This window comes from Hippoglossus hippoglossus, chromosome 24 (assembly GCF_009819705.1).
Source record: "Hippoglossus hippoglossus isolate fHipHip1 chromosome 24, fHipHip1.pri, whole genome shotgun sequence".
NCBI lineage: Eukaryota > Metazoa > Chordata > Actinopteri > Pleuronectiformes > Pleuronectidae > Hippoglossus > Hippoglossus hippoglossus.
This window is the reverse complement of record NC_047174.1, coordinates 5,317,803-5,331,753: the sequence shown is the minus strand read 5'-3', so window position 1 is coordinate 5,331,753 and position 13,951 is coordinate 5,317,803. Positions and strand designations below refer to the sequence as shown.

The following is a 13,951-nucleotide window of genomic DNA, read 5'->3' as shown; positions in this document are numbered from 1 at the left end:
GCAGGACCTTTACGCCCTGGACATGGAGCCGTATCGTTTCAGCGGCGTCAACATGACGGGGTTCCGCATCCTCAACACGGAGAGTTCTCAGGTGACGTCAATCATCGAGAAGTGGTCAATGGAGCGGCTACAAGCCCCGCCCAAACCGGACTCGGGCCTGCTGGATGGATTCATGACGGTAGGCTTGACTTGTTTTGTGCTGCTTACGTAACGCACGGTATGTCGTGCATGCAGAACCACGCTCGGAGCTCGTTCCTGTGACCGAGTGGAACCGTGTGTAGCGGAGTGCACCTTCGGGGGATATCGTGTTGGAGGCTCTTCTTCATGAAGCCACACATGATGGTGGATTACATATTTTATTGCTTTTAGAGGAGAATTCGTGAGCACCAGGTGTCAATCACTGGTTCCATGGTGTTGGGCGCGGGAGCAGCGTGCACGCCCCTCCGCGTGGGGCTTCTGGGTTGGCGCTCTTGGGTCTAAATGCTCAGTAATGAGGCGGTGTGAATGGTAATAGCCGTTTATCTGCCCTCCTGCCTCTCACAACTCTCCTCTGGGAGCGTGGCCAAAATATGACAATCTGTCAGTGTTCATGCAGAGAGAGGGAGCAAATTGGATGGAAATTATGGCCTTGGTTTTTTTAGGATGCCGTCCAAAAAAGCACGGGATAAGGTGATTTGAAAGTGAAAACTGGAATGAAGCTCATGGACGTTCAAGGTCCCTCTCTGTGTCTCTTGCTGTAAACAGTCAATTTACCCCCCCCCCCCCCCCCCCCCCCCCACCTTCCCTCCTCCTTCCCTCATGACACCTTCCTTGCAGACAAACACCTCCTTTTTTTCCCCTCTCCTTCTTTCAGCCGCTCTCTTTCCTTCTTCTTGGCAGATTTAGGATCAGAAATCTGCGTAATGAAAAAAAGTTTCTTTGCATCAGAGACTTAAAGACGAGCCTTCAAATTAGACGCGGTGCCTGATGCATGTTCATATATCAATCACAAACAAAAAATAAAAAATAAAAAGCTGTCACGGCAACAAATGTGTTTTAACTTTACTTTCCCCTAAATAAAGCCATGTAAACTTCTTATCAGAAACCGGCAGCACACACTGCTGTAAATATAGAAATAACATATCTTATTTCCCTCCAGCGTTAGCCTGTGCATCCCTGTTTTCTTGTTCCCGTGTGGCACTCGAGTGCAGATAAACAAGCAAAGCAGTTATGTATGCAGAAAGATTAATGCAATGCACAAAGAGGTTAAATGACTTCATTTTTTTTCTCCCGTCCACCGGAAATTAATGGGTGTTTCGTGGAGACTGTTGAATTGATTAATTAGCATTGCATGAATCATTTTGTCAGATCCCCATACCACATATTGACACATCTCACTGGACCAGAACTGCCGTTAAATAATAAATAATACGTCCAAAGCCTCGTGCAAGCTTGATAAAGTACTTCATTAGAGCGCTCTATTTACAAATCCAGCTCTGATGTGTTTTAGTCTGTCGAGTGTTCCTCCCTAAGAGGATTCTTCGTAACGAGCGAATAAAGAGATATCGCAGCGAGCATATACAGCCACACATTGTCATTTTAATGCTATATTAAAAGCATAATCGAGTGTTTATGAAAACCAGCTCCTGCCTACATTAGGAATGCATGGATTTAAATAATATTTGGTTTCTCTTCAAATCACACGTTCCTTAATTAATTTGTAGATGCGTCTGACATTTAATGCCACAGCGCCCTGGGCTTCTGAGGAGCCAGGAGGGTATCATTAAATTAAAATGTGCGAGGGCTGCAGCAGCCAGTGTGTGACCTTCCACCCCCCCGACCCTCCCTCCAGCCTTTTCTCTGTTTTCCCTCTCTCTTCATACCTTGTCGTTCCCCGCTGCACAGAAGCCTCGCTGGGCTCTGGCGGCTTTTTCTTTTCTTTTTTTTTTTGCGCTCGGTGACCAGGCAACAGTTGTGTGGCGGTGGTTACCAGGGCGACGCCGTTCCGTGTCACCTTGTGATTTCATGAGGGATTGATTGATTGAGGATGGGGGGAGGGAGGTGAAGTAGGTAAAATGGTGGTGCAGGAGGGAGGGCTGGTTGATGATGAGAGGGAGGAGTAGGAGGAGGACAGGCAGGGGGGGATGTCGCGAGCGTTGGGAGGTGCGTGTGATGTTTGCTCACACCACTGGCCTCGCATTAATGTGGGCTGGTGTATAATCACAGTGACACTCGGTGCCTTGGGTGAGGCCGAGCGTTGTCTCGGAGGAAGGATGCATAATGAGACGGCCTCTCAACTCTTTTTTGTCAGCTGTACCTCGGACGCGGAGCCAAGCAGAATACGAGCGGGGAAGCTAATTAGTGGAGTTTGTGGGCGTGACATCGTCTGCCTCCGTCCTCCGTCGACTCTTTAACCAAATCCCTGGAGTTGTTTCCAGCTCTAACTGTTTTACCTCAAACTTCATTATCACTGTGTGAATTAACAGCAGTGGAAAAAACCTACAGATATACAGATTGGATCTTTTTTTTTTATTTTACGCATCTAATCTTATCATTATTCCGTCCCATCTGCGTATAATCATCGCCTGCAGCTAATGCCATATTTGATTTTAATGCTTTGTTGTAATTTGAATTCTTTTAAATTCTCCATTCACTGAACTAAGTATATACTTGGATTTAATTGAGAGAGAGAGAGGGAGAGAGAGGGAGAAAAAAAAGCTGTTTCCCAGTTGTGTGCGTATCTCAAGCTTTGGGCTGCAGATATTTCCTCCATCTACATCGTTTCATTTACGTCTGTATTTCATTGAGCTGTAATTACCACAACAGAGGACTAGATTTTCTCCAGTGTCATCAACACAATTGAAAGTTCTGGTGTAATAGCTCATAATAATGACTCTGTTATTAATAGAGAGCAGATGTTTGGGGCGATGCGTGTGTGTGTGTGTGTGTGTGTGTGTGTGTGTGTGTGTGTGTGTGTGTGTGTGTGTGTGTGTGTGTGTGTGTGTGTGTGTGTGTGTGTGTGTGTGGCGCGATGAGGCTGCTCTTTTTTTAATTCACAGTATAAAGAAGCTCGCAACACTAATACGAGCTAAATGATTTGGAAAAACACATCAAGATACTTCACTCGCTTCCAAATGTGAGCAAGGGGTTTTGTTCTCTCTCTCCGTCATCAGCAGATTTGCAAACACACCCTTGAGCGATGCCTTTAAATCGGCACAGGACTGTGTAAACTTTCCCAGGATACTGTAAATAATTGCTCGTGACAATGATTTAAAAAGCCTTGCCCCTAATGCACGAGTGTAATTGCCTTTCTTCTTCCTCCTGCACACTGTACATAATGCTTTTGTAGCTGTTGTGACACAAAGATGATTAAAGAGATATATTTTCCACTCATGTTATAACTTATTCTATAATTCTGTGTATACTGGTGCATCTTCAGCTGTAGCTATTCGCAGTGTTCGCATTTAGTTACTGTTTCCCTATAAAGTTGTTATTGGCAGTCTGCCGTCCCCCCCCCACCCACGGGACACAATTTGCAGACCCACGCACAAGGGGATTCATCGATGCACGCGCACGCTGATGTCTCAATTCAGCGGAAATTTGGAGCGTGAAAGCTGTGATCTGCGACACAAAATCATTTCCTACCCCGTTAATTTTTTGACACATTTCACTAATCAAAACAAAACTCCCCGCCTGCAGCCTCGTGCCCAGCGAGAGCCCCGCAGACCTGGCAAGATTTATCTGTAATTTGTGACCGACTTGACATTTGTGAGCCGTGACGCTGCCGCTCTTGTAAATCTCTCCTGCGAGTCGAGCCCCTGGATGTTGTTCTGAAAACTAAATCCAGAGCATGTACAGTATTTTAGATGTGAAAGACATTGATCATGTTGACTTCGTCATTAGTGTCAGGATGAATCCTCTCAGCCCCAGTTCACTTGGTTGCAGAGTTCAAGGGCATCAATACATGTGTCGTTTGGAACTGAACTGAGCTACTGTGACTATTTGAACTTTATTATTGCAGTTGTTAATGTTTTAAATGTGATATTTTGACTTTTGAAGGTGATCGACCAGTTGTTGCCTCCGTTTATCTGTTAAACTTGGTAGAAGGACGCGGTTTGGGTCCTGCTACAATTTGGTGCAGATCCAAATAAAGATCTGGATCCAGTAAATTTAAATGTGGTTTTCATAAGGGGACCTTCATGGGGGGGATGCACACTAGTGAGGGCCATTCTTACAATGCACTTGTTATCTTAGCGGGTTTTAATGTGATATCTTGACCCAGTTGTTTATATCCGTTTACATCATTACAGACTGTGCCTTTTAAATAATCTTAGTACATAACCTCTCAGAACATATAGGAGTACATTTACTGCAGAACTACAGTGAGAATACTTTGAGTGGATATACCTAAACTCCATTTATGCTTGAATTCTGGATACTGTGAGCAGCGAGTGAAGTCCGAGGGGAAAACGAGAGGAAGCAGGTTTGCTGAGAAATGCACAGCGAGAGAGAGAACAGACACCTTGCTGCATTAACAAGGACTGCTGGGAGTCGAGTGGGAGCCGCCCACACACATAGAGGAGCTCGCGAGGTGGCGGCTATGCTCTCGTTAGAGCGTGTTTTACCGCGCATGTTTACATACAAGCGTGTGTTTGTACTGTCCTGTACCGAGCTGTGAAACACGCCGAGCGCACGGTGCAAGGTGTCTGATTCAGTTCCCCACATTTAGAGGCTCCTCCGAAGCGGGGAGGAAGGTGGGGGGTGCTTGGCTCAGGTTTGGCCTCGCCGGTGGGTTCGTTGTAAGGGAGCACTCGGCTGCCTGTAATCTGACAATAGAGGGAGAATCCCGACACATGGATCCCTCTCCCTGCGAGCTGCATCCATACAACATTTCATCCCAATCAGGGTCCTCAGCACGAGTGTGGAGCCAAATGTGGTGCTCCCCAGTCGATGTGGTATTGAATAGAGGACATACACTCTAATTTAGCCTGATATATATCACTGCACCAATGAACTCTACTGGATATTAGATCTGGCATTTAGGGAGTTCTTTTATTTGTTTGAGACCGACTTCAGTCTTCACCCTGCAGCTTAAATACGTTCCTGCAGCACATTCAATGAACTCATCTCCAATATCCATACAGAGCAGTTCTGTGCAGCGGCTTCTGTTTGGATGCATCAACTAATACATCAGCATGACTGTGATTATTGCAGAGTTACCTCAGATATATTAGTATCGACATTTCAACCAATTAGTGAGAAGGAGTTGAGGTTGAGAAATGCCCCCAAACTTTGTTCAGAAACAGAAACAGTGTTTTTCTAAAGAGCATTTCCAAGTTTATTTTTTATCTTTTAACCACAACACCCACGCTAACACACGTTTTCCACATCTTCTCTTCTCCTTAATGCTTGAACTGTCCATCAATAAAGGCGAAATACCCAAAATATATCTTTAAAAAATGTCCAAAATATCACCCTCAGTATATATTTGGGTTACAGAGCAAATCCTGGTTTATATATCAGATACGTTTTGTTCAAATGCTGTATATGCTCTGTATACGTCTCTTATTAGGTATCAATGCAACCTGCTCTCCAGCTCTTTCTGCAGCTACATAGAACCTCATGTTGTTTTTGATGTAGCATTTGATACAGGACGTACAGAGGGAACAGAACGAGCTCTGCACACATGCACCAGGTCGATTGCGTCCATTACGCCGATGTGATCTCACTCCGTCTGATCCCAGTTGGCAGAGGAGCGAGCCTTTTAAAGACAGCAACTGTGGAGAGCAGACACTCGGTGCCCTGTGCCGGGCACCACCAGCTGGGCTTGGCACAGCATCAACGTTATTAGCACCACTGCTCCCTCGGTCCATAGAAGCCTTTTGTGGAGCGAGAACAGGCGGAGGGAGCGGAGGTATTTAAAAGGAGAGATATATTATCCTTTGTTTTTTTTAGCACATTTCACTTTAATGTGGCTCTTATTTATTATCTTTATATACTAAAAAAGAAAGTGGGGAAATTCAGTACAATACAAATGAGTTAAACAAAAAAAACACACAAATATCCTCCTGCAGGTCACATGCGACAGACATTCCTCGACAGTATCATGCAAGCAGGCGCCTGCTGATGTTATATAGGACAATAAAAGCCTGTGCAATCAGGGACTACAACCATCATCAGATCACTATCACACAATCAGCCCCTGGAGACGGGTGCAGGCAGCGGGAGCCGAGTGTCATGGTCACACTGGTGCTCAGGGATATTGGCTGGCCTTGGGATCTTTAGGCAAGCTGTCATCCTTTGAGAGGCGGCTCCCCCCACCTATACGCACATATACTGTACAGAATGTATAGAGAAAGAACAAGAACAGTATATATAATCAGGTGCAGGGATCGTACTTTATACTCCACTACATTTAGTTACCAATTTCCCAAAAAAGTATGAAAGATGATGTGCTGTTTGAAAAAGAGAAAATCTGCGCACCTAAGGCTCCTGTGATTTATTTGCCAGTGACGTTTCCAGCACAACGTTTTTTTCTTAGACTTCTGATAAAGAGCTCACTCGCCATCTTAAATCACCACAATCCCTTTTGAACAAATCACGTCATAGTAGATATCATAATAGATGTACATAGAAAATAATGTACAAAATGCTAAATATAAACTCACGTACAGAATTCAAGTCACATCAATAGTAGATATTCGATAACAGCTGTCATAAAAACTTACCGCCTTATCAGAGGCATCTCTGTCTAGTTGAATGTTAGAATATGGAGAGTCAGAGTAAAACCCTTGATCAACATTCAGGCAGATGTATAGAAAAATATGGGGAAGACTCAGGATGGAGGATGTAAAATCACAGGACTGGTCAAATATCACAATTCTTTATTTAAACCTATTTATTTAAACTGAGTGCCCAATGTTTAAATCAAAATAAGTTTTAAGAGCATAGAGTTGATTTGTCTCCCCCATAGTTTTAATCTTTTGTTGATGCATCTCATTCCAATTTTTGTATTTTGTTGTGCTGTGTATTATGCAGCCAAAAACTTTATCAAATATATAAAATTGGTGACACTACAACCAGCTACAGTATTAAAATGCCTCTTATACGCTAACTTATATCTTATATATCTTTGCATGTGCATTGTCGTGACCCACAAACGAAATGACTAATATATCTCTGGAGAAATGCGTTGGGAAAAGCACGTCTCTTGTTTGCACACATGGAAAACAAAGAGGATTTCACGCTGTATAGTTGCACCGTTAGTGCTACGTTCAAATAAGTGCATATTCTCATGAAATATAAGATAAACAAAAAGATGTCCCGACTACACTTTTTTTTTAATTGGTAGCATCGGTCTATCTGGGACTTGTGGAGTGGCGCCCTGTTTGCCCACTGTTTAGGAGCACCCCAGATGTAATTAACACTCCCTGTGTTGTTTACACTATAAATCAAGTGCAGACTCCCTCCATAGCGCCTGCATCCTCTCCACCAGATGGTAGCGAGATGCGAAGGACTGTTTAGCCGTCACAACAAACTCCTCTCTCCTCCTCCACTCCGCAGCGTCCGGCTCTAACTGCTGGTTGCCCGCCGACGAAGCCGAGCTCTTAAGTGACTCCCCGTTTAATCACAACTCGTGTCTTGGCTTGTTTTCAAGGGGTTTGAGTTGTGAAAGCTTTGTTGCTGTGGAAATATTGGACAGTGTAAGTAATGAACTGAGGGGGTGAAAAACCTGTGGAGTGGGCACCTACTAGCCTCTTTAGCTGGACCTGGCTGGAGGCTGATTAAATATGAGGAAAGGCCATCATGTTAAACAGCCACTTAATCAGAGGTAGGTTAGGCAGCGTGGTGCTAATTAGGGTGGACTCTGAAGTGGACAGTGCTGCCAACAGCATGCTGTTGCCTGAAGGCTCTGGTGGGACACCACTGCTCTGAGGATTCACCGCCTCTACTTTGACAAGTGTCGTATTGGTCGCTCCTCGTGGGCAGCGCCTAACAGTAACAATCTGTGACATTTTCAGCCACACTAGTAGCATCGCTCCGGGGATCGTCCGTTTGTCCACCGCTTCAGTCCAGACCACAGACTGTATGTAAAGATGGACGACGCGTCTCCACTTCCTCCCACTATCCAGACATTAAGCCAAAATATCCTGGATACGATTGGTACCATCTTGTGCATTTGGAGCCAAAGTGTGTGCTAATTGGAAAATGTTTCAGCCATTAATCATCTTATTTCACCCCCGTTTTTATGCATTAATTAACTCATCGGAACAAAACTTACTGAATAAATTAGCACTTGAATATATTAGTGTGATGGGAACTATGTAAAAAGACAGGAAACATGTTCGAGGTGATGTCTTTATATACAGATTGTGATCTAGACTGAAATGTCTCCACTATTACGTATTCATGGCCTCCAGAGGATGAATCCTACTGACTCTATAGATTCCCCCGACCTCTCCACTAGCGTGACCTTGAGGTTCGCAGCTTTGTTTTGAGTGAAATACAACAACTGGAAACATTGTCATGAAATGTACACACGTGCACATATTCACCTCAGAACTGTAGTAACTGTGGTTGATCCTCTGATGTTTCACTGATTAGCAGCTCAGATTTCAAATCCCTACAGTTGAACAAATGTGTTGGTGCATGTTTGAACTGTTTTGCCGATGCAGGTTTGTAAGTAATTGTTTATTAAAGTTTCTTAGGGTCGCTTAGTAAATGGTCTGTATTTGTGTAGTGCTTTTCTCGTCTTGATGATCACTCAGAGCTCTTTAAATGACAGCTTTGCCAATCACCCATTCACACAAACATGAGTTAAGGTTCAGTATCTTGCCCAAGGACACTTTTGCACACGGAATGGGGGAGACTGGGGTTGAACCGCCAACCCTCTGGTCAGTGGACCAGAATCTGACCCTGTTGAAATATGTTATTTTATTAATACTGGGGAAACTAAAAGGTGAAAATGATGTGAAAAGAGCAATGTGAGGTCAGAGTGGAGGTTTTGTTTCAACGTTAAAGCTTCTGTCAGTATTTGATAAGAGAAAGACAACATCAATACTGAATAAATGTATATTCACATCCATCAAACAGACTTCTGCTCATTCTCTCATCACTCCCACAGGAACCTTTCTTTTTAACTATAGAATTCTCTGCTGTGTAGTTCTTTATCCCTCTTTAAAGTGCACTTAAATCTACAATAGAGCCATGAATGTGCTTTCACATAAATCCATAAATCAATGGATCCGTTACCCAGGGGTCCTCATCGGAAGAAAGCCGGTTCTTACTTCCTTTCCCTTTGACAAAAACCTAATTTTAAAAAATGCAACGGGGCTGCTCTGTTGCCTCAGCATGTGGAAATGCAATGTGAGAAAGGGATTAAACCTCCAACGCACAAAAGAAAGAGTAAAAAATGACAGTGACAGCGCTGGCAAAGCCTCCACATATACCCACAGCTCAGTGAAATACTGGAGAGAGCAACCCGGGGGAAGAAGAAGGCGGAGGTAAGATGCTAAAAGAGAGACAAAAGGAAAAGAAGGAAAGGAGAGACGGAAGTGAACTGGAGGTGAACAGGCCGTCAGAGAGGAGGAGACAGAGAGAGACGGAGGGAGAGTTGGAGACAGAGAGAGATGACACAAGGAGCCCTGGTCACCTGAGGGCTTTTTCTTCCTCTGCAAAATGATGTGACGCCGCCCGCTCGCCCCTCTGAAACAGCCGTAATGTGGCCCATGAATCACATGTGTCACATTTCACTGTTTCTCAACTCTTTTTATTCTATTACTTGAGTGAAACTTCTCAACACACTGACACGGTTTGGTCACCCAGGGCCTCACGTAGCCACCATCACCAGATACACTGGGCTACATTTTACATTAAGGGTAAATGAGCCAATTTAAACGGAGAAAGAGGGATAGAACAAATCCAGAAAATAGAAGAGAAGAAGCTAAATATGAGACAATTGGAGACAATGACGGTTTTAGCCACTGTAAAGGCCTGAACATGTGTATCATTGAGTCATGAGTCATATTGGTTTGTTATCTCCACCAAGGAGGTGTTGTTTTCACCCCCGTCCATTTGAGTGTTGGTTGGTTTGTTTGTTTGTTTGCAGCGAAAACTACAGAACAGATTCCCATGACACTCTGTGGAGGGATGGGACATGTACCAAGAAAGAACCCATTCAATTTTGGCACGGATCTGAATAAATCCTGAAAATGTTTTATTCACTTTCTTCAAGTGTGTGTTTTTTTGACATTTTCACCAACTTCTCAGAGGAAAAAATTCATGGGTCTTGGTGAAAAAGATCACACATATTTCAGGGAATGATATCTGTGAGTGTTTGGTGCAGCTTGATTGGATTGAGTCAGACCTTTGTGGCGTGTTCTGGACATTCAGGTTCAATAGATGTGAGTGTAATATCGTAGAATACAGACTGGGAACCTGGTTCCGTCCAATAGGAAACAACATTTGCCTAAAAGCATCACACACTAACATGTTACATCCCCTGGTTTAATCTGTTGTAAATATAGTATATACACTTTTATTTGTGTCCTTACTCCTTCTGTAAAATCACCATGTGTCTGTTTGGCCAGTTATTTCACCCTGTTTCTAGTCCTTATGCTAAGCTAACAGTCCGTGTCCCTCATGAGAATTTCATCTCGGCAGATAAAGCTAATAATTCGCTCGGTGCGGTTTGAATCTCGATTGAAGCAGAAATGATGATTTAATGGTGTATTTTCCTTACGTGGAAATCTGCTTTGACGAGTGAAGGTTTAATTGCTAAAAAATCATGAAGTTAAAAAAAAAATGCAACAATTTAGCTGACAGCGTAATATCACGACGGCGATACTGGCGCTGCACTGACCGCGTGCGGTGAAGCGGCACAAATACACATAAACTATGGAATGAAATGAATAATTACCTCCCTCTTCTATCAAATCATCAAACCCCACGGGCCTGTCTGTGATCTGAGGGCTGAGACTTCAAGCTCGGAGAAAACAATGAGCTTCTCTCTCTCTCGCTCTCTCTCCCCCCCTGATGACATTGTGACTCTGCTGCTGATGGCGATGCTGCCAGTCTGTGTGTGTGTGAGTGTGAGTGTGTGTTTGTGTGTGTTGTTGCCCTGTGCCTGGCAGCTGCATTCCAACCATGTGTGGTGAATAACAGGTCAGTGTTATTCTTATTAGGGCTAATCAGATGTATGTGATACGTACAAACAGTGGAGCTCCACTGTACACAAGCAGCCGCAGCACACGTCCATCTCCAGACGGGTAGTGGGGCGTGAATGCGTGTGCGTGCGTGCGTGTGTGTGTGTGCGTGTGTGTGAGTGTGCGAGGAATGCTGGCTAAAAGGGTGAGTGATTGAGAAGAGGTGAGAAGAGAAAGAGAGACGTCGTTTGTCAGGGTGCTACGTTATCAGAGGAGTTATGGAATTATGCACAGGTGGAGAGCTGGTGTGAATACTGATGCAGTAAAAAAAAAAAGAATATTTTTGTGTACACACAGACAGACACACACACACGCAGCAGCTACAGCTCAGTAGAGTTTGCAGCTCACCTGCTCTAAATGAGGAAACTGCAGGCAGATACGACAAATGAGGCAGAAGCCGCTGGGAAGCCAGCAAGTTGAGTTTTGTCACTGTGTGTTTTTTTGTGTACACACCACATCCTGCTAATTGGTTCCTGCATGTGTGTTGATATATATGCTCCTCACGTATCGCGTTCATGAGAGAGAGAGAGAGAGAGAGAGAGAGAGAGAGAGAGAGAGAGAGAGAGAGAGAGAGAGAGAGAGAGAGAGATGAACTGAGATATCAAGGCCTGGAAAAGAAAGATGTAAAGTGTGGGGGGGGGGGGGGATGTGAGTCATTTGGCGAAGGACAGGGTCATCTACGAGTACGCCTAGTGAAGCAGGAGGGGATTGTGTGATTTTGAATGATTACGTGGGTGTTGGAGTGGGAGAGAGGGAGACAGAGAGAGGTGAGGCAGCAGAGGTTCTGGGCATCTTGTTTGAAACCTTCCATCTCTGTCCGAGTTTCCCCCGTGGTTGAAGATTGGTTTCGCATTAAGCACTTAAAAGAAACACCCCACAGGACCTGTGCTTGGCTGCGAAATAAATATCGCGATCGCTCTCAGATTGTTTTAAATTGAGCGCAATCTGCCGGTGGTGTGAGCCGTCATTTCAACCCCCCCACATCTCTCCTCCTTCCAGCGCCACCCCTTGTTTTTTTTGCTTCCATCGCGAGGGGATTTTTCAGGAATTGTTCTGCACCAAAGGCAAGTCGGGAAAAAGATCTTTACCGCATAAATCATCCGAGCCGGGGCGATGTTTGATATATCACGGCGGGCAAAAGTTAAAAGATGGGGGAAATATTTCCAGGAAGGGTTGTTAAGTCGGAGGTGGGGGAGCTAACAGAATGACATAAATCATTCAAACAAAGAGGCTGATGGGGGATTCAGGGGAGTATTTTGGCCTCGGAGTGCAAACACAGGAGCAACTCAAATGTGTTTGCACTGTACGACATCTAATAAACTGTTTCTCCTCCTCCTCCTCAAATATATACGGATGCATCCTGATCCATCTTTGTGTTACAACAAACTGATTCCTGTCTCTGATGTTGCCCAGATTAATCCTGGAGTAAACGTAGTAGCTGTCAGTGTTGTTGTGAGGCCATTTCAAAGTCTACATTTTGAAAACTAGATTCCTACACAAATACTGAATATGATTTATCATGTTAACATATTTTATCACTTTTGTTATGTATATTTTGTATTCGTAAATTTGTATGCCAGTAGTGGGAGTAGTTGTGTTTTCTGGTTGTACATCCGTCCCATACTTGTGAACATGATATCTCAAGAGGGGAATTTCTTAAAATTTGGTGCAGACATTCACTTGGAGTCACAGATGAAGTGATTAGAATTTGGCGCTCAAAGGTCAAGGTCACTGGACCCGTTTGTTGCCTTGTGAACACGATATCTTACAAACACTTTGAGGGATCTTCTTCAAATTTGGTACAAATATTCACTTGGACTCCCGGATAAAGTGATTAGAATTTGGTGGTTGTTGGTCGAAGGTCAACGTCACACTGACCTTACAAAACACCTTTTTATTGTCTTGTAACATCTCAGGAACACCTTGAGGAAATGTCTAGATTTTGGTGATTGGACATCGAAGGTCAAGGCCACGGGAACCTCTCAAAACCCTTTTAGCCACATGAATTTCTTATCTTAAGAATCTTGAAGCAATTTTTCACTTAGGCTCAAGGATTAACTGATTCGATTTGAGTGGTCAAAACCTGTTTTCGGCCTCGTGAACATGATTCCTCAAGTCTGGGTTTAGGGAAGTTCTTCAGATTTTGATTAACTGATTTCCATGGTTGAAGGTCACGGTGACCTCATACATTTACAGAGGACTGAAACTGCACTGGTTGTTGGAGGCATACAACCGCAGGCTGGTAATTATACTTCCACACAGAACTGCATACAAAAATATAAAACTGTTTTAGAAGTTAATTAAATCTCACATTTATTCATAAAAATCGTCCTTCTCCCCGAGCCATGTGAGATTCGTGCCGCAGGAAAAGAAATCTTCGCTGGTTTAAATGATTTGTTTTTATTATGTGCAGGGTATTAATACCTTGAAACAAAACAAACTGACAAAACATATTCATGAAAAACAAATGAAACTGTCTCACCTCCGGCTGATTCTGATGCAAAAGCCCAACTTAAAGACGGCAGGAACAAACAGTTTGAGCTGGATGCTCTTTGTGCTGCGTGGAGTTCAGGGGAAAACAAAGTGGTCCATCACGTCCTGTAGTCAAATGTAGGAGGTAACATCTGTTGAGCTTTTATGAAATTAATTATCAGCCTCCTGTCACACACATCAAGGTTTTGCTCAAATATCCTCAGCTGGACTTTTTACTCTACGCATTATATGAAAAGAAAAGTAAAAATAAACTTCCAAGCAGAAATTTAAGACAG

At 43.8% G+C, this 13,951-nt stretch overlaps 1 protein-coding gene across 2 annotated transcripts in view; it reads left to right on the top strand.

Moving 5' to 3' along the window:
- The window catches only part of LOC117757982 (glutamate receptor ionotropic, kainate 2-like), a 59,696-nt gene that overhangs the window by 25,430 nt on the left and 20,315 nt on the right, over positions 1-13,951 (top strand). For both annotated transcript variants that reach the window (XM_034579241.1, XM_034579242.1), the window contains exon 6: positions 5-178. In XM_034579241.1, the coding sequence (XP_034435132.1) occupies positions 5-178 (174 nt within the window). The remainder of the gene's footprint in view (positions 1-4; positions 179-13,951) is intronic.